Here is a 25,976-nt window from a genome sequence, read left to right as displayed (position 1 = left end):
CAAGTGTGATGGAACTACAGGCCAGCCACCAATAAGCTTTAGCTTTCATGCAAGGCTTTTGTACTACATGCAATAACATAGTATATATAACATTACACTATTGCTAAAACACGACAATACATTGTGCAGTGGGGAGGCTTTCTTTTTTTTTTTTGTCAAACTTCTTTTGAGTAGAATTTAATTCATAATCATAAGATTTATTTGGCATTATTATTATTATTATTATTATTATTATTATTATTATTATTATAATAGAGAATATCATCATTTTAAATATGTTAATTAAAAAATATTAAAAAATAATTTAAAATTAAATTTAATAAATTTTAAATATTAAAATAATAAAATAATTTTTAAATTATATTTTTTATAATATTTAAAATAATATTTTTATTTAAATAAATAATTTTGACTCTTTAAATTTAATACTAAACAGAAACAAAATCACTCAATTCCTAAAATTTATTAAAATTTAAATTTATAATCTCATAATTTCAGGTAATTTTAATATTATTAAATTTAAAAAAAAAACCTTTTTTTTCAATAAATAAATCAATAACTTAAGATCTCCGCAGAAATCAAATCCTGCCAAATATTTTAATACAGAAACAAAAACAAATTCCCCCACTTTTTTTGGTACCTGCAATATCCAGTTTTCGGGCTCTAATTTATTATGTATGAGAAGAATCTAAAAATGGATGATTATGGTGGTTGCGGCCAAGCAACTGGAATTGCATAACTACCTGCCTGCCATCTATATTTGGCAACCTTGTACTCTCTTAACTTTTCTAAATTAATACAAGTGGGTTACAGACAATTTCACCTAGTTTCAGTGGTTTTTGCATGCCCATCACTATCCATTCCTGCTTCAAATTAGTGTATGAATTAATAATTACTATTGGGTGGTGACCAATATTATCACTTTTCCCCTTCAATTTTTTAGGAAAATTTATAATTTAATTTTTAAATTTTTTCATACGTTATACTTTAATTCCTATATTTTTAGAAATTAATTATATAATCTCTAATTTTTATACTATATTATACTATAATTTCTAAATTTTAAAAAATAAATTTAGTCCTAGAAATTTTAATATTTACAATAATTTATTTATTAACAGAAAGATTAATATTAGAATTACATTGACTAAAGTGTATTATAGTACAAAATTTAAAAATTAAATAATTAATTTTTAAAAAATTTAGAGACTAAAGTGTAATATAAAGTAAAACTGAAAATCTAAATAACTAATTTTTTAAAATTTAAGAATTAAATTATAAATTTTCTTTTTTTTATTTGGTGAATATACAATAATCTGAGTAATAATTAATAGGTTATATAATAAGGATTAGCTATCTTTTTTTATTATAGAATAAATAATCTTAGACAAATAAATAGATAAACTAAACTCGAGACTTTCCACTCATTACATCTTAAAGATATAAAACAAAATTTGTTCTTAAATTTTTTTAAAGGAAAAGTGCTAAGCAGAGAGGTGATGCCTTGGAGAAGAAAGTATTGAAAAATGCTTCCTTATTGTTTTGGTTAAACTATTTGTACTTTAAATTTTGTTAATTTTTTTATTCATTTAATTTTAATTAAATTTAGATTTGAGAAATTTTAATTTTATAGATAATTTTAATATTATTAAACTAAAACTTATTAATTATTTTTTGTTATCATTAATCAAAAGGCACCATACAAATAATTTCATTTCTCTAAAATTAATTTCAAATTAATGAAAGCACGTATATTTTTAGTTTACTCAATAATTAAGATAAATAATTCAGTGGTTCAACACCTAACTATTTAGAATTTACTTCTTACAAATACATTATATAAATAAATAAATAAATAAATAAAAATTATTATTCAATGATCAAACTTGTTTTTTAACTTATAAATTTAATTTATAAATTTAAAAATTATTATAAACAAACAGATCATCATATATTTAAAACTTATAAATTGATTTAACCAACTTATAAATTAAGATAAACACTCTTTTAATTAAATATATTTATTAATCAAATACTAAGCTAAATCAAGCAACAAGCAGGCAAAATAAATGATTGATCATAATGTATATATTTATATTATATTTAAACTGGAATCCTATGATGATTGTCAACCTCTACCCATTGGATAGCAGTATCTAACAAATAAAAATGGATTCTTCAAGCTTCATTTCCATATCATTTCCATATATATATATATATATATATATATATATATAGAATTATTGTTGGACTTGGAAGGTAGTTCAATTTTCTTTTTCTTTAAAAAAAAAAAAAAAAAAAAAAAAAAAAAAAAAAAAAACATCGCTTAGCCATTACGCATCGTCTTCTTTCTCTTTTTAATTCACATATGTGTAAAGATCCTTAAAATATATATTCGCATCATTAAATCATTGTTATTATCACCATTCTAATTCCCATCCCATTCATAAGATTTTTCTTTATATTTTTTAACTGAAAAAATACTTGAAATTATATAATTATTATTCTTTTAAAATACTATTAAATACTTCCACTATACATAAATTCTCACTCACAATTTCATATCTTGATTGTCTCTGAATATATCAATAATTTTCGTAAATTGTCTTTAATAGGTTGGTGATGATAACTATAAATTCCTAGCATTTTTTATTTATGAAAAGAAAATTTCACTATTAATTAATTTGACGAATTCTTGAAGTTCTCTAATTATATATATGTTGAGAGGTCAACTTTCGTTTATCAAATATCAAATTTAGAGTAACAATCATCAGGCAGCTGGAATAAGTCTAATTAGCTTGGAGGAGCTAATCAAAATATATGGGTTCACCAACTTTTGGAATAATTTTCTTTATTTAATAGAAGCGAGTTAATTAAGTTATAGTCTTTCGGGTTTTACTGTTTGGTATAAGATTAATGAAAGATAATTATTAAACTTATAACTTTTAACTTTCATTAATGTTATTTGGATACTTAAAAAAAAATAAGTAAACTTTTATTTTCATTAATATTTATGCCTTATTGGGGTTAAATGTTAATCTTAAGAGGCTTAGGTTAATAATTACCCTCTTTAAAGATTAAAACCTATAAAGATAACATTTAATCATTGATTTTTTAATATTCTACCAAACACATCTTAAATGTAAAAATTTTAGAATAGATAGATGAAAAGTTTCTTTACACCTTAAAAATGGAAGAAAATCAATTAAATTATCTAATTCACAATTATGAGAATAATTACTATTTTCATCTATTTTTATTTGTTGCATTTGAGTTTCACTCAGTGAATAAAGAAATGATTGGATAACGTTATTTTAAAAAAAAACATCCTAATAATTGATTAAATTATTATTTATTTCACATAAAAAATTATATAGATATTTATTATGTTTAATTAAAATAAAGGATAAAATTAAAAAAAATAATACTCTTTATTTTTTAAATGCGATAAATAATATTAGATAAAAAAATTTAAATACCACAAATAAAAATAAACGATTGTATTATTATAGATACTGGCTAATATATATATCTTTCCAAAAAGAGTGTTTTTTTTTTTCTTATTTTAAAATTAAGTGAAATTTTATAAGTATTTTATTCTCTTGGCAGTCAAAATTGGGAATCTTAAATATTAGCGTGAACAATGAAGATGGATAATTAATATCTTGACGGTTGAAATGATATATAGAAATGGCTGTGCCGGCTAACACACAGCATTAGCTTTCCATGCCATAGTATATCACAACAAGCAATTTTAATATTTTATGATATTTTTTAATTGGAAATAAAACAAAATCAATTCTCAAATCAGAAATTTATAATTTATTATTATACTCTAATTAATCATACCCAGGAATTTCTGTGTTCAAATCCTTACCTTTATATGAGAAACAAGTATTATATTGCACTTCTATTATATGTTAATTTTATTTCTGTCATCTTATTCTTACCATCTTAACTTTGTTGTGGTTTCACTAGGTTTAGTCATGGGTTAATTTTGATTTAGAATTGCTGATTTTAAATCCTAATCAATGGTGAATCTGAATTGAAAGAAACCGATCTCTTATGATTCTAGTTTGGTTCTAAATCAATTTGAAGTGATTCTAGTTTAGTAATTTTGATTGGTTTCAAATCGAACCACAATCAACCTTTCTCCCTAAATTTCGACTGATTCGAGTTCCAAAACCATTTATCGTCAAATCAGCCCTTAACTAGACCTTGGTTTCACCACCTATTTTCGTGGCTCTTTGCTTATTAAAATGTCCAGATCTCTTTTCTTTCTAGAGTTTTGTGTGTAGTGAGTAGTGAGTTACTGAGTATACCTAGGTGTGGCAGAAATTTTTTTGTTTTGAGTTCTGACTATTACTTTGAATTTCTCGTTACCAAGCAAATGCAGCCATCCTCAAATGGCATTCAAGGACTGGTTATTCAGTTTGATTTTCAAAACGCAGTATCATGATTAAATAGCAATTCAAAGGAGTTTTAGAGGTTTTGTGAAAGCATTAAAGAAGTTCTAAATTTGGTGGCTATGTTATCGGATGTCTCTTTTATCCACACTATGTGTAAAGCTAATCACATTACTGATTATCTATCAAAAACAGTCCTTAAGACAGTAGGATTTTGTTGCTATCATGTAATGTTTGGTTTACTTTATTTTTGCCTTGGTAATGTGTCATTCTTATTGCTATCTTCTTTTGGATTTAGTTGTTAGGTTGGTATAATTGGGTAAACTTGCTGATCTAGGATTCCCAATAGCTGGTTTTTCCTCCCTTTTTATTTTCTTATATTATAAAAAAAAATTTCACTTATAAAAAAAAAAAAAGAGAATTTTCATTCTTACTTAGTCTGACTTATTCAGCAGTTGAAGTTATCAGATTTGAGTCTCTACTCTTTTTTTATTCCCCTATTAAAAAAATTATATTTTTATATTTTTTATTTTTAGTTTAATATTTTTTTTTAATTTAATTTGATAATCATTAGAATTATCTTAATTAAAAAAAGGCAAGTTAAAGTCCATTTTCTCTTTACTTGCATTGGTCTCAAAATGTAATGGATAGCTCATCTAAATATGGCAAGTTCAGGAATGAGGCTTCTAGTTGTCAAAAAAGATTTGGTTTCTTCTCAATTTCTTTTTCTTTCTTTCTTTTCTCATTGACATCTGCCAACTCTTAAGATTTTTATGTATTGTCAAGTGGGTTCTTGATTAATTAAAAGAAAATACTTTGTCAAGATGAAATAATGAAAAGCAAGAATTGCAGGCACTGCTAGGAAAATGAATAATAATGTAATCAATGCTTTAAATCCTAGTGGTCCATGATTGGGATTTTTTACAAGTGCAGGTAGGATTAGGAATAGGAAACTCAGTCTTGAAGAAATACGTCCACATCTTTCATTTTCATCCCTACTTTTTCTTTATGTTTTTCACTTAGTGTCCCATTTTCAGGGTAGGTAAAGCTATTGCTTTGTATTGATCACACGATATTGAGGATCAGACAATCTCCTTTGTCTTTTATTTTGATTCAGCCATAGGCACCATCTTGGAAAACCTGCAGCGGCTCCCTTCGCCTATTTAATTTAACTATTGAATATAATTAATGATTGATAATTATTATTGATGGTCGATAGCTGATAGTTAATGACTGATTATAATCGATATATCTAAGTATTTTATGAAATTATGTTTAATAATTGCTTTTGATATATAAAATAATTAATAAGGTATATATTATATTATTTATTTTATTAATGAAATAGATATATAATTATTAATTTACTATAAAAAAATTAAAAATATAATTCTTCTGCTAAAAATAATTAATTAATAAATTTTTTAAAATAATATATTTTAAATAAAAAATTAATTTAAGTTAGCTAAAAAGCGCTAAAAATGGTGTTAATGGAATCAACCGATGATCAAATAGGTTAATTTAATTATTTATATGTCTATTAGCTATTAATTGTTTCTAATAATAATTAAACAAAACACCTTTCGTGATATTTAATTAAAATTCCGATGAATATTATTATTATTATTATTATTATTAAAATTTATTTTTATATTATATTTAACACGTTTTAATTATAAAAATTTTGAAATAGTTAAATATTTTTAAATTTTTTTTTTATAACATTTCAAATGATATTTTTTTTTTGAAAAAATAAATTTCAAACTTCAACATAAAAGGCTTTAATTCATAAAAAAGGGATATATGAGAGATACTAATAAATTAATATTAATTTTTAATTTTAAAATTTGTTAAAAGAAATAATTGATTAAATCGAAATTCTTTATTTTTTATATTAAAAATATGTATTCAAATTAGCCTTAAAAAAAAAAGGTAAACCACAACTGTGAAGAAGAAAAATTAGAATAATAATAAATTTAATTTAATAATTTAATAATTATTTTAAAATGAAAAATTTTAAAATTTGATTTTTAATTGTAATTAAATAAAAAAACAGAAACAAAGTATACAAATGGCATAGTCTTGAAAGTCATTTTTGGTTTTCCTTAAATTGTGAATATTCCTTAATTTCTCCGTGATGTTGACACGTGCTTATGTAGTTTAAGGTTGTTGATCTAAATTGACTTATCATCTACCAATATAAAAAATAAAAACTTTCATTTATGAAATAAATCATATCATGTCTCAATAAATTTTAATTAATTAGTATTAAAATTATTTTTAAAATTATAAAATTTTTAATTTTAATTACCATCATAATTAAATTAATTGAAAATATTTAACTACTTGATGTATACCATTGAATGTGATTTAAACTGTCCGTTTCGTAAAAATTAAATTGCACATAAAAAAAATTATTAAAATTATATTTTGAAAAAATATAAAATTATTTTTAATTATTTAATTATAATGTTAAATTAATAGCAGGTGTTTATATTGTGCACGTATAACTATTTTCAAGTTAAAATTATCGAAATTTAAAAAATAATTTTCTCTTTTTAAAAAAAATTATTTTTTTTAAAATAACTTAATTTTTCTATTAATTAAGAAAATATTTTTCATTGGCTCATTTCTTATATTCCTTAAATATTAAAAAGTATAAAAAAAGTTTATAAATATATTTTCTACAAAATAAATTAAGCCTTAATTATGTGTTGGAATGCTAAAAATTAGGTGATATTTAATTTTTAGGACAATTGAAATTCAACCTTCTTGCTAAAACAAATGTGGTCTTATGAAATTTAAGAAATTAAAATTATTTTTGAAATTATACAATTTCTACTTTTCATTTCGATCAGAATTCAATTAATTAAAAATATCTAAATCAATTGAGTTAAAAACTTCTTATATTCAAACTCGAAATTTTATCTAGAATCTTTTTATTATCTAGATGTGATTTAGATTTTGCTTATTTCGTAAAAAATAATTTATGTATAAAAATATTTTTTAATAAAAATTATTTTCTAAAAAAATATGAAATTAATTATTTATATCATATATTTATAAGTATTTTCATATTAAAATTATCAAAGTTTAGAAAATAATTTTATCTTTTAAAAAAAGAAAATTATTTTTTAAAAAAATTAACTTTTTTATGAGGAAATTTTTTTATTGATCTACTTTTTATGTCTTAATGCTAAAATAAATATAAAAAATATTTAAAAAAAAATATTTTCTATAAAATAAATAAAGCTTTTAATTATATTATGAATTGAAATGTTGAAAAATTAGGTGACATTTAATTTTGAGGACAATTGAAATTCAACCTTCTTGTTAAACAAACATGGTTTTCCACAACCATTCCAATGAATCTCAATTAACTAAAAATTCCTCAACCAATGAAAAAGACAAAATTGACCCACATGTGTCACCTCAATCATTCAATAGTTTTTAGCAAAATTTAGTAGTGGAGACTCTTTTAATTGACTTTTCTCCTTTAAGCAAACATAGGTGGTCCTAACACTCTCACTCTTTGGATCCTTGTGGGCTTTTTTTTTTTTTTTTTAATTACCCATGAATTCAATTAAGATCCCAATTCAAAACTTAAAAAATAATTTCAATATCATAAAATTAAACTTTATAATTTTTATAATAACATCTCATGTGATGAAAATTTTCATTCCTATTAATATTTTAAGATATTTTTTACTCTTTTTAAAATATTTTTATATTACAGCTTTAATTTTCATTTTTCTTATAATGTCTTTTATCTGTTTGAGGTTTGTGTTGATAATAACAGAAGAGGAATATATATATATATATATATATATATATATATATATATATATAAAGTCACTCCACTCTTATGAGGGTGTCACATTCAACACGTGTCGGTCGAGCAATAGTAGAAATAGTGCCCATTTGGCATGCACGAGAGCTTTCCAAGTGGAAGTCTCTTGTAAAAAAAAGGCAGTTGTGTATTTATGTTACTGTTGGATTTGCAATCCACATCAGATTTGGCAACCTTTTGTATTTCTTTATAGCTACACATGTACCATACTCCACCACTATTGGGTTCATATGGATATGTTAGAAGCTTTCTCTTTTCTTTTGGGATTGTGCGAAGGAGATGTGCATTTCTAAAGTTATAGAGCTTCCATCAGCTGGGGAATCATCAAGCAATTCAAGTCTTTTTAAAAAGGAACAATGAAATAGAAAATGACAGGTTCAAGTAAAGTCCTTGTGCATGCATAGAAGTTCTTGTTTTTATTGTCTTCAAGCTAGGAGGAGGTGATGAAATGGGGATATGTTAAGATGCCAATTTTGCATATTAATATAATATATATTTTTTATTTCAAAAATAAATTATACATCATAACTATTTTAATTTAATTTAATTTAATTTATTTAAAGAAAAAATAATTAATGTGCCAAAGTAGGGTGGTGCTTTTGATAACTGAGTCACCCATTAACATTATAATATATATTTCATAAATTATTGAGATGCATATTTTTTTAATGAACACACTAATAAAAAAAAATATAAATTGCTCGAATGAGAGTAAAATTAATGCATAAGCAAAGAGCATAAACTCACTATTTATAAGAATTTTTATCTAATATAATTATTATATTTATAATAATTTAATTATAATTATTAAAATAATAAAATTTATTTAAAATTTTATTATAATTAATAATTATATTAAAATTATAATACATATATCGATTTTATTATATAATTTTTCTTACTCATAGGAATGACAACCGGCGGCCTCGGATGCAAATCACACTCCCAATTGTCACCTTGCATGAACTTGGGATTGGTGTGAAAACTTTTCCATTGAAAAGTGAGACATAGCAATTTATTTTTTTAATTTTAATTTATTATTATACAATATAAATTTATTTTATTAAAAAAACAAATTATAAGTAAGAAACTTAAATTTTATACATAATTTTAAGAATATAAATATTTTTATTAAAATTATAATATTTAAGTAACTATAAAATATATAAAAATAAATTATTTTTTAATAAAAATTATAATATATTATTATAAAAAAAATCTAACTAAGAAAAGAATTAAAAAAATAAAGAAAAAACTCTCGAAAAAAAAGGAAATTAAGAACTAATAAATAGAATAAAAATATTTAACTTTAATATATATTTTTTTAAGTTGATCATTATTGAAAATGACTGAGACAGCATAGGAGATTTTTCTATGACAGGAAAAGAAAAGAAAGAAAAAAGAGGCAGCCAGAAGCTTTAACTTTCAATGCATTGCTTTCCACATTATTTCTCTGCAATGTGTTATATATTATTTATTTCTATATATCAATTATTATTTATTTTTCTGTTCTTTATTTTTATCCGTTGATTTCTTGTTTCATGCATATCATATATATATATATACACATTACAGCTATTACACTGACGAGTCAACTGGTAAATGTTTTCTTGAACATCTTTAAAAAAAATTGTCATTTAATATCAATTATTATTAATATATATCAATGAAGAATCAGTGCTATAAGCTCATAATTAAGTTTTGACAAAAAAGAATTGGACTGTCTAATTAATGTTAAATAAATTTAATTTTTCAAAAAAAATAATTTTTTATTTTTTATTTTTTAATATTAAAATATTAATTTTATATTTCAATTTTAAAAATAATTATTGTTTGTTCATTATATTCTTTAATTTTTTAAATTTTATTTTAATTAAAAATAATAAATAATTTTATTGTTTAAAATTATAAAATTTATTTTATTATTATATAAATAATATTTTATTATGTGAAAACTTATTTGTACTTAATTAAAAAGTTCAATTCTTATTTGACTTAAAATTTAATTTAAAACTTATTTGATGCTAATTAAAATTACATGAACTTATTTAATTTTTTTTTAAATTACTAAAAATTAATAAGTGTGTGAGTTAAATGGGATTGCCACTAAGCAAGTGGATTAGTGTTTCCTTATATATTCTTTGTCTTCACTAATTAGTGGATGATTAGATCTTGTTCAATATAGTTATTTTTAATTTTAAAAATATAATCTTTATAACAATCTTCTTTAGGTTTATAATCACAATTAGATTCTTTGGCGTGATGAAGGCACCCAAAACGCAAGTGGGTAACTAATTTTTTTTTAATTATAATAAAACTATTAATTAATAAAATTAATGAGTATCATTAATTTGGTAGCTAGCTAGGTTGGACAAACTCCATGACACTTGCATATAGCTGGATATCATTAGCATTAACAAGAAAGGAAGCTGCCTGTATTTCCATAAAATTCCATTATAGATGAAGGGTAAAAGGTGTTTGTCTTAATTTATAAATTAATTAAATTATTTTATAAGTTTTAAAAATAAATTGACTTGATTGTTTATAATTATTTTTAAATTTATAAATTGAACTTATAATTTGAAAAAATAAATTAACTCAGTTTTTTATTTTAGTGCTTATAAATTGATTTGACTAAAAATTTTATTAAATTATTTTTATTTAATTTTTAAAATTTTAAATAAATCTTATTTAATATTTTTTTAATTAATTTAATAATAAATATACTTATAAGCTATTTTTTATAATATAAATTAAATATTTATTAATCACTTATAAACACTTTAATAAAATACATAATTATTTAAAATTTTAAATATTTATAAATTCAAATTAACTTATATGCATTGAGTATATTTTTATAAATTAAGTTAAATATTTTTTAAAAATAATTAAAAAAATTGTTTAAAAAAAAATTCAATTCAGTGAGCAGGTCACTTGGGCTGCAATTACTAATGGCCTAATATTATAAGATAAGCAAAACTTTGTGGCACTTTCTTGGGATCTATTATCTAAGCTAATTATGGAAAAGATATATTAAAGATTTAATTTTATAAGTAGATAATTAAACTTCAAGCAAAGGTCACAACTGGATTAATTAAAATATAAATCTAATTATTTATAATTTTTAACTTTTAAAGTTATTTATTCATTTTTTGTAATATTTAAAATTTAATTTTTTTTTTTTGCAAATTTTAATTTAAAGAATTTTTAGCCTTGTATATATTAATATTCAAATCAATTTTAATTTGGCAGATAAGAGACTGCTCTGAGTCCCGAGAAAAAAACAAGCAAGAAAAGAGAATCGCTTAATTAATTTAATATTTACAAAATTAAAACGGCTTATACATCCTGTGCAGTTTCAATTCAATTTGAGATTTGTCTAAAAGTTAAAATCAAATTGAAATTTTAGTATGATTTTGATTCGATTTTTTATTATTTTGATTTTGATTTAGTACAGTTTTTAATTTTTTTTGATATCGATTCGGTACTATACATTTTTATTTTGATTTGATACGATTTTGATTCAGTTCTCGATTCGTAAATCAATTTTATATAATTATTTTTTTAAAATGTCATATTTAATTAGTATTTAAATTTTGAATTGGGTTATCAATGCATAATATATTATATAATATATCTTTTAACTATTTATAGATTATATAATCTTTAACTATATATATATATAATTTAGATTAAATATATTATATAATATAATAGTGTAAATATATCATATAAGATGCATTTTAATTAATTATTAATTATAAAATATTTAACTATAAAATATAAATATAATTATGAATTAATATATATATATATAATATAATAATATATTTATAATTAAAAATTATAAGATAATTTAATGTACTTATAATTAAAATTATTAAAAAAATATAAAAAAATAAAATAAAATATAATATTAAGTTATATTTAGTTCATAATTATATATATATACATATAAATATATGTTATCATTATGAAAATATATAATACATAAAAAAAAATATATGTATGAATTTAGTTTTCAATTCAATTCCTACATAATTTTAATTCGATTTTTAATAAAAAAATTAAAATTAAATTAAAATATTAAAATAACTTCAATTCGATATGATTCTTATCATTTGACTACGATTTTTCGATCTGATTTGAAACTCTCAAAAATCGTATACAACATTGTCACTGATGATAAAAACAAGGGAATGTCCTTAGTCCTTTGTTTCCTTCATCGATTATTCTTAGCTGCTACAAACACACTTTTCAGAATTAAAATAATGAAATCCATAATCAGTCCCGCCAGCCACCATTTGGACTTGGGCCTCTGATGGCCTCGTTTATCATGCCAATAGCACATACACAGTCCAACTCAGTGTCCACTGATTAGGGATTGGAAAGAGTTTGATAGTTCTGGCATACCATAACCTTCCCAATCTTATCATTTTAATGTTGTATGATTATTTATAGATGAAAATTATCTTTTTATTTTATAAAAATAATATTTTTTAAGACCAAACCTATCTTGGAATAGTGTAAAGTCAAATGAATATGACGAGAAGGTTAAAATAAATAACATCCCAAGTATTTGTTTATCATCCACTTAATTAATTAGTTCCCATACATTTTTCATAACTCTTTCATTATCAAACTTTGAGAATGCTGTTGTCTAAGGAATTTAGCATCCCAGTCCAGAGGAAAGTCGTCAAAGTAAATGGAATTAATGTAGTTTGTGATTTTGAGAACTGTATGGTGTTTATTAGGTTCTGATGGGTGAAAGGCTGCATCCTGGTTAAGACTCGGTGAGAGTTCAGGGAATATTGGGAAGGATTTCAGGAGAGTTCAGGAAGGATTTCGGAAGATCATGGTGGAGAGAGACTAAGGTACTATTTGCCAATATTAAGTGCTTTAATAATTGTTAGTCATTTTACTAGTTATCAGTTATTTTTTATTGGATATTAATCATATTTAGCAATATTAGTTGTTACCTGTTTTAGTAACCATTTAGATATTAACTGTTTATATAGCTATTAAAGTTGAAATGCTAAGTAAAAATAATTATTAGATTAGCTGTTAAATATAAAAACTATGATATAATCTTGTTGATCCTGCTCAAAATGTTTTTTTAGCCTCAGTATAAATGCTATAACGCTGAATAATATAAATAAGAGTGATAATATTTTGACTCTAATTAAAATATTAAACGTTATTTTAAAAATTATTATCAGATAAGGCCATTAACTGTTAATGATTAACTATTTATATAGTAATTAAAAGTAAAAATATTTAATAAAAATAATTATTAAATTAGTTATTAAATATAAAAATAATAATATTATTTTATTAATTTTAATTAAAATATTTTTTTAATTTTTTAAAATTAAGAGAGATAAATTTTTATAAATTATTTTCTTCACCTCTTTATATTAATATAAATAATTAAATAATATAAATAAAAAATAATACTTTAATAATATTTTAATTATAATTAAAATATTATACACTATTTTAAAAATCATCATAGAGCGAGACCTAATTCATCATCGTTTAAGAGGGCTAAGTATCGGGACATTGAACAAATTTCCAACCGTGGTTTCAATAATATGATTTTTTTATTCAATTAATTGAATTAAATAAAAAAATTAAAATTTTTAATAAAATAAAATTGAATTAACTGAAAAATAAAGTGAAAAATGAAATTAAATCGATTTGACGTATTTTGCCCCCACTAATTCCTATGAGCCGAGGCCCTATCAACGTAGGTAGGCCTTCTGTCTACAGTATGCATGAGTATGACTATGAGCAGTGGTTTGTTTTTAGTGATGGGGTCACTTGCAATGTTGTGGCTGATATTATTTTACCTATCATTGTGCTTCAATCGAAGTAGAAAATTCCATAGTCTTCCTTCTTGGGAACGACTTTAATAGCGACACTATTGGTAATGCTCACAGACTATTGTGCGGATAAAATCCTCTGATGTGATATTCATTTGCTAAGCATTACAAAAATCTACAACCCTTGTGGCAATGGTTTTATCAACAAATTTTCATTCGTTGATAATTATTAATGAATTTTGAAATTCATTATTAATTTATAAAAAATGAATGTTTAATTTATTAATAAATTACGAATCAATTGATAAATTATCAGCGATTTTCAAAATCTTATGAAATAAAAAGAATTGATTGTTTAAATTATTAATCAATTTTTTTCTTTTATTTTCTTCTCTTTTATATTATTTTTTAAATACTATTTTTTCCACTCATTATAATGTATTTCTAATAATTAGTACTCACAAAATAAAAACATATTTATAATAATAAAATAATTTTAAATCTCAAAAAATTAATTTAAAAATAATAATAAAATTTACTATTTTAATTAAAAATATATTTTTTTAAATTACCAATAAATTTATCAATGAAGGTAAAATTACCAACATATTATAATATTTATTTTTTTTTTCAATTTATTAACAAAATTTAAAATTCGTTAGTAAATACAAAGGACTTGAAATCTGTTGATAAAAGAATTACCAATGAGTTTACCATAACCGACCTAATCTGTTGACAAATTATCAATGGATTTTAAAAGATTACCAATAAAACAAAAATTTGTTGGTAAACCTTAAAAATCTTTTTAGTTTGCTCGTGAATTTGCTTATCCTTATACTGATCTAGATCAGGAAGCTACTTGGGTTGAATATGGCGTCTGAAACTAGCCATTCATCTCCATTCGCTATGAGAAAAAAAAAATGAATTAATATATTAATTGATCTGAATCAAATATTAGAAACGGTGAAAAATGAAGATTGTAAATGCTAAAAATATTTATTTATTGAAGACCTTATTCCCTTGCTTATTCAAAACCAACAAATTCTCAATCTGCTGACTCAAGAACTCAAATATGGGTGAATCAAGATTTATCAAAGCCCAAAGCTGAGTGTCTCAAACTGAATCCTCCATCAACTACAAGATTCAATCCACTCACAAACTTAGACTCTTCACTTCCAAGATACAAAGCCGCCTCAGCCATATCGTTTACATCTATTTTTACTCCTTTCAAGTTTGCTATAGCTAAATTCACTGCCTCCAACGTCTTCTCATCCAAACCCATAGCTCGCCCAACCGAAGGGGTGAACACAGCCACCGGCGAAATGCAATTAACTCTTATCCCATGCTGCCCCAGTTCTACAGCCAAGTTCTTGGTTATCCCAACAACTGCATGCTTTGAAGCTGTGTAAGCATGTGGAACGCCGCCGTAAATCACCGCAGCAAGACTTGCCGTAAATAGAATACAGCCTTTCTTTTCTGGTATCATTACTCTGGCAGCATGTTTTGCTCCCAATAATCCACCATAAACGTTTATGTCCATAACTTTCTTGAAATCTTCAGCTTCTGTTGAAAATATGCTTGGATCGTATTTCCCTGTGATTCCTGCGTTGTTGAACATTATGTCAAGCTTTCCATGCTTTGAAACGACTGTGTTCACCGCGTTTTCTACATCTGATTCTTTGGTAACGTCGCAGTGGACGTAGGAAACTGGTTGTCCAGTTTCTGACTCCATTTTCTTCGATACTGAGTGACCCAACTCGGATTGGACATCTGCAATTACCACCTTGGCTCCATTCCGGGCAAAGAGTCTTGCAGTGGTCTCGCCGATTCCGCTAGCGCCGCCAGTTATTAAGGCCGCCTTGCCTTGTAATCTGCATGCATCTATGCCGTGTAATTATTTCTTTTGGAAAAAAAAAAAATCCTTTTCTCTAATATAAAAAACAATCATGAATTCTCTCTTTTATCAATTTGCATTCCTAATAAGATAGGAATTCAATTCTAAATTTATCAAAAAAAGCGTACGTAGTAATAATTACAAGTGGAATTAATAAAGGGAAGACAATGTTGCTTACCTCTTAGCAAAAGAAGCAAGGGAGGAAGGGCCTGGCATGATCCTTGTTACTATATGGTAGCTAGTCTCTTGGTGAGAAATATATGGTTATGGGGGCTTTAGACAAATTGGCTAATTTTATTTATAGAGTAGAAGTTATGGGAAAGGGAGAAGTCAGTTCATCAAAACAAGGAAAATTGAACATAATACTTAGCCCAAAAAATTTACCTGCTATAATTTATAGTGCACAAAATAGATAGACTAGTGCATATTTTTCCCCTTATTTCTAGATGGTCATCATTGACCACACAAGCTAGCCATCCCCAGTAATAATAAAAAAAAAAATTAAGTCCATAATGATGATGTAATTAAGTACCAAATGGAGTTAGCCTCCATTTTGGAATTGATCTTATTTTTTTTTCATTTTTTTATTTTAATATGGCATTGATTTTTATAGTTTAGTTAAAAGGGATAATTACTATTTAGTTTTTTTTTATAAAATTAATAATTTAATTTTTTTATTTTAAAAAAATATATTATTTAATTGATGTGTTTTATTTTCATTAAATGTCAAATTTTTTGTTAGTTAACGAATTTTAATATCAATCAAACTATTATTTAATCTCTTTATTCTAATTAAACCAATTAGTTGACCCTTTATTTTGAAAAATACTACTATTTAGTTCTGTTATTTTAGTAAAACTAATTAGTTTATCTCTATATTTAAAAAAACAAAATATTAAAAAATAAATTTCTAAATGAAAATAAAAATTTTATTTTGTAGATACTAAATTTGAATTTATATTTTTTTAAAATATTCAAATATTTTATTTAATTTTTCAAGTATTATTTTTATATTTTTTCTATACAAAAATAATTTTTCTAAAATATTGCCTTAATTACTTTTAAATTTAGTGAAACTTATTAATCTTTTTACTAGGACAACGTATACTATTTTCCATTAAAAGATGAAAAACGAAAAAAGAATAAAAGAAAGAAGGGTATGAGTACATAAAAGAAAAAATATGGAGGAGAAAAATAAGAAAGAGAGTAACAAATAAGAGAGGATAAAAAAGAAATAAAAGAAAGATGATCAAAATAGTTTAAATATAAAAACACAATCGAAATTTTTTTTTAAAGAAAAAATAATTAAAGTTACTAAATAATTGAATTATAAGGATTAATTGATTAATTTTATTAAAATAAAAAAAATTAAATAATAATTTTATTAAAATTAATTAAAATTTGTTAACTAAAAAATATACTAAAAATATGAAATTAAATAGTAATTCTTTTGAATTAAAATAGTAATAATAATAATAATAATAATAATAATAATAATAGAGGTAAGAAGAGGGGAAAGTATTTTGGATGTCCTAGATTTAATATATATAATTTGGCCGCTGATAGGTAGGTGGGAGCACCTGGCACAGCGAAAACGTGATTGATCAAACCAACCCAATATGACCGCATTGTGTAGAAAGAATGAAGAAGCCCAGTCGGCGGACTGCAGCAGCCCAGAAATTAGCGCAGCCGTCCGCCATTTATTTTTTTAATCTGCAAAGAAGAATTTGCATTAAAAGGCCTAAGGACATCACTGTACGATATAGAAGCTAGCATAGGACAAGTCAATTAAAAGGCAAACCCCTTGGTGAGAAAATCCGAACCAGACAATCGGCTGACTTATTGACGGTCATCCATTCTAACGATATCTACATCATAACCTATATAATTTCTATTCCACTCTAGAATTTGAGAGCCAACAAAATGGATTCTCTCTAACTTCGTGGAAAAAACAGCAACATCAGGTTTGGTCAGAAGAGGTATTAATGATGCTAAAATTTAACAATTTCAGCGACGTAATTACAAATTTTAGATATTGACAAGAGTGTCACTATCAAAAAAAATATGCAGATTTACAATCGATTTTTATAATCGAATAAAATTAATTATTATTAATAATTAATTAATAAAATAATTATTTATAAAAAAATTAATAATTGGTTATGAATCAATTATTAAATTTAAAATTTGTTAAAAACAACTCAATTCAATAATTAATTTACAATAATTTATTATTAGCAAGTATTTTTTTTAACATACTAATATCAATTGCTAAAAGTAATTAATTTTTATAATAGATTACAAATTAGTTACTAAAATTAAAAGGAAAAAATAATGTCAATTTTTAAAATTTTTTTTTTAATTTGTAATCAATTTATGAATCGATTACTATTAGTAATCAGTTTTAAATCGGTTGCTAATTATTGAAGGGAAATTTTTCACTAATTTTTTCAACAACTCAAGTTTTTTTAATTTACAATTGATTTATAAATTAATTACTATTTGTAATTAATTTTTACAACTAATTTCAATTTAATTGCTAGCGAATAACAATTAATTTCAAATCGATTATTAATTATTAATGGAAAATTTCACCCATTTTTTAAAAAATTAGTAACCTATTAAATAAATTGTTAAAATCAATTATAAATTCAATTATATAAATAATTACTCATTTTCTTTTCTTATTTCTCTTTCAAATTTTTTTCTCTCATTTCTAAAAATCTTTTTTTTTTCTATCATTTTTTTCATCATTTTTTTCCTCTTATCTATTTTTTTTTTATAATCATCTTTCCTTTTGCTTTCTTTTTTTTCACCGTCTTTTTTTCTTATTTATTTTCTTCTTCATCATCTTTTATTTTCTCACTTATTTATTTATTTTTTCTTATACAAATATATTTTTTGTTAGTAAATTATTTGTAGTAGTGATTTTTAGAAATAATTACTTTTTTAGTAATTTTTTTATTATAATATATCTATATGACAAATTTTTTATTAATTTATCTTATAAATATATTTTTATATTTAATTTTTTTGTTAGTATTTGGTTAATAATTATTAATGGTAATTTGTTTTTGGTTGTATGTTTATCAAAATACTTTTGATAATTTTTTATATGAATTTTTTAGTACTAATTTTTTATTAATAATTTGTTATTTTAGTAATTTTTAGAAAAATTTATTTATGTGAATTTTTTATTTGTTATTTAAAAATTTAATTTTTTTTATGTTTTTTTAAATTAGGAATGAAAAATCGGTTGCTATTTTGAAAAATAGTTGTAAAATTAAAAACACCAAAATTTTGCAACTGATTATATATCGATTGCTATTAATAATAAATTTTGGTTGTTAAATTAGTTACCAGTAGCAACCGATATTTTTTATCAAAAATTTATTTTTTTAAATTAATTAATTTAACAATCAATTCAATTGTCGGTTACTACTTGCAATAGGTTTTCGATTGTTGAATTGGTTACTAATAGCAACCTATCTATCATTTAGTTGCTAATCGATTTAGCAACTAACATTGTAATCGACTAAATCATTTATTAAATCAATTAGCAACTAATTTTAATGTATTAACAATTGATTCTGACAATTTACAATTTTTTTTTTTTTTTTTTTTTTTTTTGTGATTCACAAGTTGGAACATAAACATTTAACATTGAGCGGATGATATGCAGAAGAAATAGCAAATGTAGGAAAAAAAAAGAGAACACAACACAAGGGAATAGATTTTAGGAAGACAATTTGTGCTCTTTTTATCATCCATTTCATTATTATAATAAAATATACCCTTTTTCTAATATACTTGTTAAACTTCATTAAATTTATTTATTTATTATTAATTTTACATCAAATATTATATATATTACATAAAAAATATAATTTCTTTAGTTACTAATGCACTATTAGTAATAAATATTAACAAATACAATATTGCACCATTACAAAAACTGTATAATATTATTTTTTCATATATTTCTACTTCTTGTTTCAAGTTTTTGTATGATAATTAAAAAAATAATTAAATAACTTAGATTATAATAAAAATACTTATTGACTTAATCATTTTTTATCTCCTTAATTAAAAGAAAGAAAAAGTTATAAAATTTATTTTAAAAAATTATAAAAATAATTATTATATTTAATAAAGAAAAGGGAAAAATTGAATATCTGTATTTTTTCACAGATCAGCAATATAAAAAGTGATCAATGTCCTTTCTCATCTTCTAGCCTTACAATGATTATAAAAATCAATTAAAGGACAATATTATAAAAGCAATTAAAGGCCTTGTTCCTTGTAATTGGCTGGTTAATAGGCCAGCTGAATTGGTGACCTGTTTGTTAGCTGATGCTGTTTTGGCATTTGTGATGCAAGATGTTGCAATTAAAAAAAATAAACCAAAGAGTAATATGCAAGTTGCACAGAAGGGACAAGCCTTCCTTTTTTGATTCCACTTATAATGATATTAGACATAATAATTGCATAACAATTCAGCACCTTTGCTTAAGTTGATAAACCTAGTATGCCACTTAAATAAATGATTCAACACCTAACACATTTTTGTTTAACTTATAATTATTTTCTATGACATATATATATGATTTATAAAACCAATATCCTCCAAGTGACTATTTCTTCATAAATCAGAATAAAATAAAATAAAAATTTACTTACTCTAGAAATTCTGAGATATTACATGATTAATCTTGGATTACATTGCATCTTTATGATTGATGGAAATCAATTCCAACTAGATATAATTTTCTCAAGTAATACAAAATAGAATATAATTTTTTATTAAAAAAGAAATTCAAGAATGAACATTAAAAACTTGAAAATAAGCAAACAAATAATCCTTATTTATTATTTTTTTGGTACTTCAGAAACCAAAGAAGAAGGGATAATTAGTTTGAACCCTTGTTGAGTCAGATATCTAATTCCATGCTTATTTAGAACTCAATGGCTGATTTAAGGCTTAATTTGCGCTTGAATAATTTCTGAGGCTGTAACCTCCGTCAACCACAATATTCAAACCACTCACAAACCTAGACTCCTCACTTCCAAGATACAAAGCAGCCTCTGCTATATCATTAGCATCTGCAGATACTCCTTTAAGATTTGCAACTGCCATGCTTGCTTCTTGCACTGTCTTCAAGTCCACACCTCCCATCGCCTTGGCAGCTAAAGGAGTGGGAATTCCTGCTGGCGATATGCAATTAACTCTAATTCCATGCTTCCCCAATTCCACTGCCAAGTTCTTAGTTAACCCAACAACTGCATGCTTTGCTGCAGTGTAGGCATGTGGGATCCCACCATAGCTCACTGAAGCAATACTTGCAGTGAACAAAATACACCCTTTCTTTTGTGGGATCATTACTGTTGCTGCATGTTTGGCCCCCAATAACCCACCATACACATTTATGTCAAAAACTTTCTTGAAATCTTCACGTTCTATTGATAATATGCTGGAATCATATTTCCCTGTGATTCCGGCATTGTTGAACATTATGTCAAGCTTTCCGTGCATTGAAACGGCTGTTTTCACTGCGTTTTCCACATCAGAGTCTTTGGCTACGTCACACTGGACGTAGGAGACTGGTTGTCCAGATTCCGATTGGATTTCCTTGGACACAGAGTGACCCAAATCGGATTGGACATCTGCAATCACAACCTTGGCTCCATGTCGAGCAAAGAGTCTTGCTGTGCCCTCTCCAATCCCACTGGCTCCTCCTGTTATCAAGGCCACCTTGCCTTGTAACCTGTAAAAGCACATGGATGTAGCTTGTAAAATGGGTCTATTGAGCTAATTACGTATATAATAATCTTTCATGAATTAATTATTAAATCTTTTTTTTTATATAAAAATTAGTTAAAATAAAAAGTATATTGTGTATTTACAACAAATTTCTCTGTAATGAATTTTTTAATATAAAATTGCATAATCGCATATGTAAGCAATTAACAAATAATTATTTTTATATATTATCTCAGAATTTTTTTTTTATAAAAAATTATACTAGTGACAAATTTGAAGGAATTTTAATTGCTAAGTGAATTTATTCTCCATTTTATTTTATATTTTATCTTTTTTGTATTTCCTAATTTCGGTGTGAATAATCACTTTTCTCTACAATTGGTTAGTTAATAATAAGTTATTTTTATATTATTTTTTACTAACATTTTAGCTAGTCAATCAAACCCATTATATATTATTATTTCTATCTACAATTGAAATCTCTCCCTATAAGTATATAATAAATAACAAATAAAATCCTGTATGAAGGCCTAAAGAAAAGAGAAGAGAAGATAAGAGAAGAGATGTGTGGTTTGGTTACCTTTTGGCGAAATTAGTAGGTAGAGAGGAAGAGCCAGCCATGATCTCTTTTTTGCTTATTAGCTATTACTAACCTTGAAAAAGATTGATATATGACAGATTTGTTTGGGTCATATTTATAGAGGAAATTGGAACATCTAGAAGAATTATATGAACAAGTAAATGAAATAAAAATTCATTATTATTATAAGCACATGTTTTGGCGTTTTATTTTTAAAATGAAGCATCTAATGTAAATTCAACCTTATATGAAAATAAATTTAATAATCATTAGATCATATATTTATATTAAAAATTATATAAAATTAATTAAAAAATATATAATAATATATAAAATTAAAATATAAATATTTAATTTAATAATTATTAAACTCATACTCATACAATTTTGAGTTTTTTATAGCTGCGTTTTTACTTTTCAAAATATTGTATTATACTTCTAACATTATTTTTCCGAGCCAACCAGTCAACCGGCTGCCTTTTAAAAATTCCATCGTTGATTGAAGTAGGAAACTCCAGGGGAAATGAAATGAAAATATAAAAATCTACATGGCTCCAACAATAGCTCCCCCATTTTGACTGTGATCCACGGCTTCAACAAAATTAATTAATTTTGACAAATCCAGGGGAGGAACTGAGCAAACTAAGGGAAAAGGTGAGGATTCCACTCGCACGTTATTAATTGAATATTGCATTGAAGAGAATTCTGCAATGCCCCAAACTTGACTTGTTGACATTAAATTTGATTCCTGAAGATGAAATTATTTCGATTCTTTCAAATGTGCCATCAGAAAAACGACAACATAACAGGGAGATTGGCTGCCTCATCATGATGCCGTAAAGAGGATAGAATTTTTGACCAGCAATTCGAGTCTGTTTTTGTAAGCGTGAATCAAAATAAAAAGTAAAAAAAATAAATAATAAAAAAAAATAAAAATCACGCCTTTTATTGCAAGCCAAGTTCCCCTCCTCTATTAATTTAAGATAAAATTTAATTTTCTTTAAATAGGTTTGGATATTAAGAATAATAATTGAATTTGTATTAGGTATGGTGAATTTTACTGGTACTCTATCTATTAATATCCTTTCCCCTTCCTTCTTTATAGTTGTGAGTCTACTATTAAGTTAGGGTGTAATAACTCAAATTTTTAAAATATAAATTTTATATTTTATTACATTATTCAAATGTTATTTTAATATTATCTAACTCAATTATAATTTTTGCAATACATTCATTTATATATATTTCTAATGTTATTCTTACAATTTGAAATATTTTATTTAGTATTGAAACATAAACATGTTAAAATATTGATTATTTTAGTTAGTGTAATAATTTAAATATTTAGTAGTGGTACTTAAATTATCAATTAGTTACATTATAAAGAAATTTAATTAAATGTTATTAAATTATTTTATTGGTTTTTGATAATAATAAAAAAAAAAATTAATAATTAAAAAAAAAGAAAAGAAGTTACAGCACCCCTCCCCCACGTCTCTCTCTCTCTCTCTCTCTCTCTCTCTCTCTCTCTCTCTCTCTCTCTCCTCACCTCTTTTCTTACTTCCTTTCTTTCTTGCTCTTTTTCTCCTTCTTTTTCCAATGACCATCCAAACTCACCGACCGACGAGGAGCACCTATAACACATGACGACGCCGGCAAGACCCCATGGACAGTCGGACGACGAAAATCTGGTAAGGGAACACGAAGAGAGAGAAATGAGACTCGAAACTTCAAATGGCCATATCTTCCTATTCCGGCAACCTTTTTTGGTGATTCAAGTTGCTGGAGACCTGGGAGTGTGAGCATTCAAATGGGACCAACGGTGCTCCATTTGGTGGCTGGAGGAGAGAGAATCGAAGAGAGAGAAAATTGATTTTTTTTTTTTTTACTTTTCGATGAGATTTCCGGTGATTCGACCGTTGGATCGACGATTCGAAACCACCTATGGACTCAGGAGGAGGAGAGGAACATTTTGGTGTAACCAGTTCTGACAGATGTCGTCGGCGACTAGCAGCTGGCCACCGTGCGTGGCGGTTCCGACGGTGGATCCGGTGAGCTTTAGTGATGATTCAATTTCCAGAGGCTTTCTCATAAATTTTTGAAATTTTGAGACACAGATAAGCTTTGGATAATATTATTTTTCTTATTTCTTAGTCTATGGTACTTAAATGCAGTGTTTCCTGAACAGAAAAAATTAGAGAAAAATTAATTCTAAGAAAAATATATGATGAAAGTAAAATGATTTGGAGATATTCTATAGTGTTTGTTAAATTTTTGAGTGATTATAGAATATTTTTGAAAAATGTATATGGGTTTTAGTTGAATTTTTAGCATACGGGCATATAATATTATATGAATTTTTGGTATTTAAATTTTATATGATTGGTTGATGCTTGAGAATGGAGAGTTAAATATGTGAATGTTGATTTGGGCTGAATTAAGAATATATTAGCCGTTAGAAACTTGTAGAATTGAGTAATATTCTTGAATAAAAATTCATAAAATATTCGGGGGTTATTAGAAAATTATAATTCCTTTTGCAATAGCCTTATAATATTGTTAAGGACTGCATGAAAAAGTTTTAGAATTTTTAAAGCTCGTTTGAGTAATTTTTACAAAATATCAGTTTTAGGGGCAAAAACATTATATTTGATTTTGTGAGATTTTGCTTGGATTGGAGGGCCTAGGAGGGGCCATGTGTTGTTAATGAGATATGGAGATGAGATGTACAATTTTAGAAGTGTGATTCGAACTACTTTGCAGGTTGGGTAGGTCCTAGGTACAGGAGAAATTCTATCGAAATTTTGACAAGATCTTAGGAACTATTTTGATTTTATGGTTTAAATCAATTATTTAATTTTGTCAGCCTTTTAATAGAGGTCAGTATGCATGTTTCAGTGGTCAGTATCGGCCGTCTTCTCCTTTCAGCTGGACTAGCTACAGTCCAGTCGACTAATCTGTGAGTAAATATTGATTTTATTTATAATTTCAATATTATTATATATATATTCAAGGTATGCTCATGCATCACTTATACATATATATATGTAGTTAAATATTAGGCACACCTTTTATCGCATTTGTACTTATTGACATTGCAATAGTTGTTATTTTATGGTGATCTTGAGCTGTGTGTGTGAGTTTATATGTATATGGTTATGGGTAGGATGGGTAGATGTAGCTGGAGCTTGACTCACTAGTACCCGATCCTTATTATGGATAAGTCGGGGTAGGCACGGCTTTGAGTTGATCTCGCTGGCCACCGCATTCAAATATTAAGAGAAAGTCCAGCTTTGAGTTGATCTTGCTGACAGAGATTAAAACTAAGAGGGCTGGGTAGGGGGATCGGCTCTCCATATATGTATGTGTGAGTGCTCCGGATTGCCTTTGATGTGATTATAATGTGACTTGTTTGAATTGTGAGAAAATATTGCATTTCATTCATAGGTATGCACTGAACTTAGATAGTTATAGAAATTATACGTAAAATTAATATCTTACTCTATGAGTCGAACGCTCACTTCTGTTCACCCTATTTTTCCAGGCCACAGGAAGAGTTCTTTTTTAGAGTAACCTGTTTTCTTTCTCGCATGTTTAACATCTGTTATTTATTTGTTTTATTATTTTCTAAATTTGAAATGTAGAACACCGCATGTG

The 25,976-nt window shown here is 24.8% G+C and overlaps 2 protein-coding genes across 2 annotated transcripts; both read right to left on the bottom strand.

The window, feature by feature from the left end:
* Nucleotides 1-15,068: 15,068 nt before the first annotated feature.
* Nucleotides 15,069-16,359, bottom strand: LOC110670679 (short chain aldehyde dehydrogenase 1). Its single transcript, XM_021832798.2, has 2 exons — nt 16,157-16,359; nt 15,069-15,955 (listed from the first exon to the last, which is right to left on the bottom strand). The coding sequence occupies exons 1-2, from the start codon at nt 16,192-16,194 to the stop codon at nt 15,166-15,168; spliced, it is 828 nt and encodes a 275-aa protein (XP_021688490.2). The 5' UTR covers nt 16,195-16,359; the 3' UTR covers nt 15,069-15,165.
* Nucleotides 16,360-20,759: 4,400 nt separating this feature from the next.
* LOC110670684 (short chain aldehyde dehydrogenase 1-like) lies at nt 20,760-22,424 on the bottom strand. Its single transcript, XM_021832806.2, has 2 exons — nt 22,320-22,424; nt 20,760-21,743 (listed from the first exon to the last, which is right to left on the bottom strand). The coding sequence occupies exons 1-2, from the start codon at nt 22,358-22,360 to the stop codon at nt 20,960-20,962; spliced, it is 825 nt and encodes a 274-aa protein (XP_021688498.2). The 5' UTR covers nt 22,361-22,424; the 3' UTR covers nt 20,760-20,959.
* Nucleotides 22,425-25,976: the final 3,552 nt, after the last annotated feature.

The sequence above is a fragment of the Hevea brasiliensis genome, chromosome 5 (genome assembly GCF_030052815.1).
Source record: "Hevea brasiliensis isolate MT/VB/25A 57/8 chromosome 5, ASM3005281v1, whole genome shotgun sequence".
Lineage (NCBI taxonomy): Eukaryota > Viridiplantae > Streptophyta > Magnoliopsida > Malpighiales > Euphorbiaceae > Hevea > Hevea brasiliensis.
The sequence above is the reverse complement of the archived record's forward strand: the minus strand, read 5'-3'. Positions and strand labels throughout refer to the sequence as shown.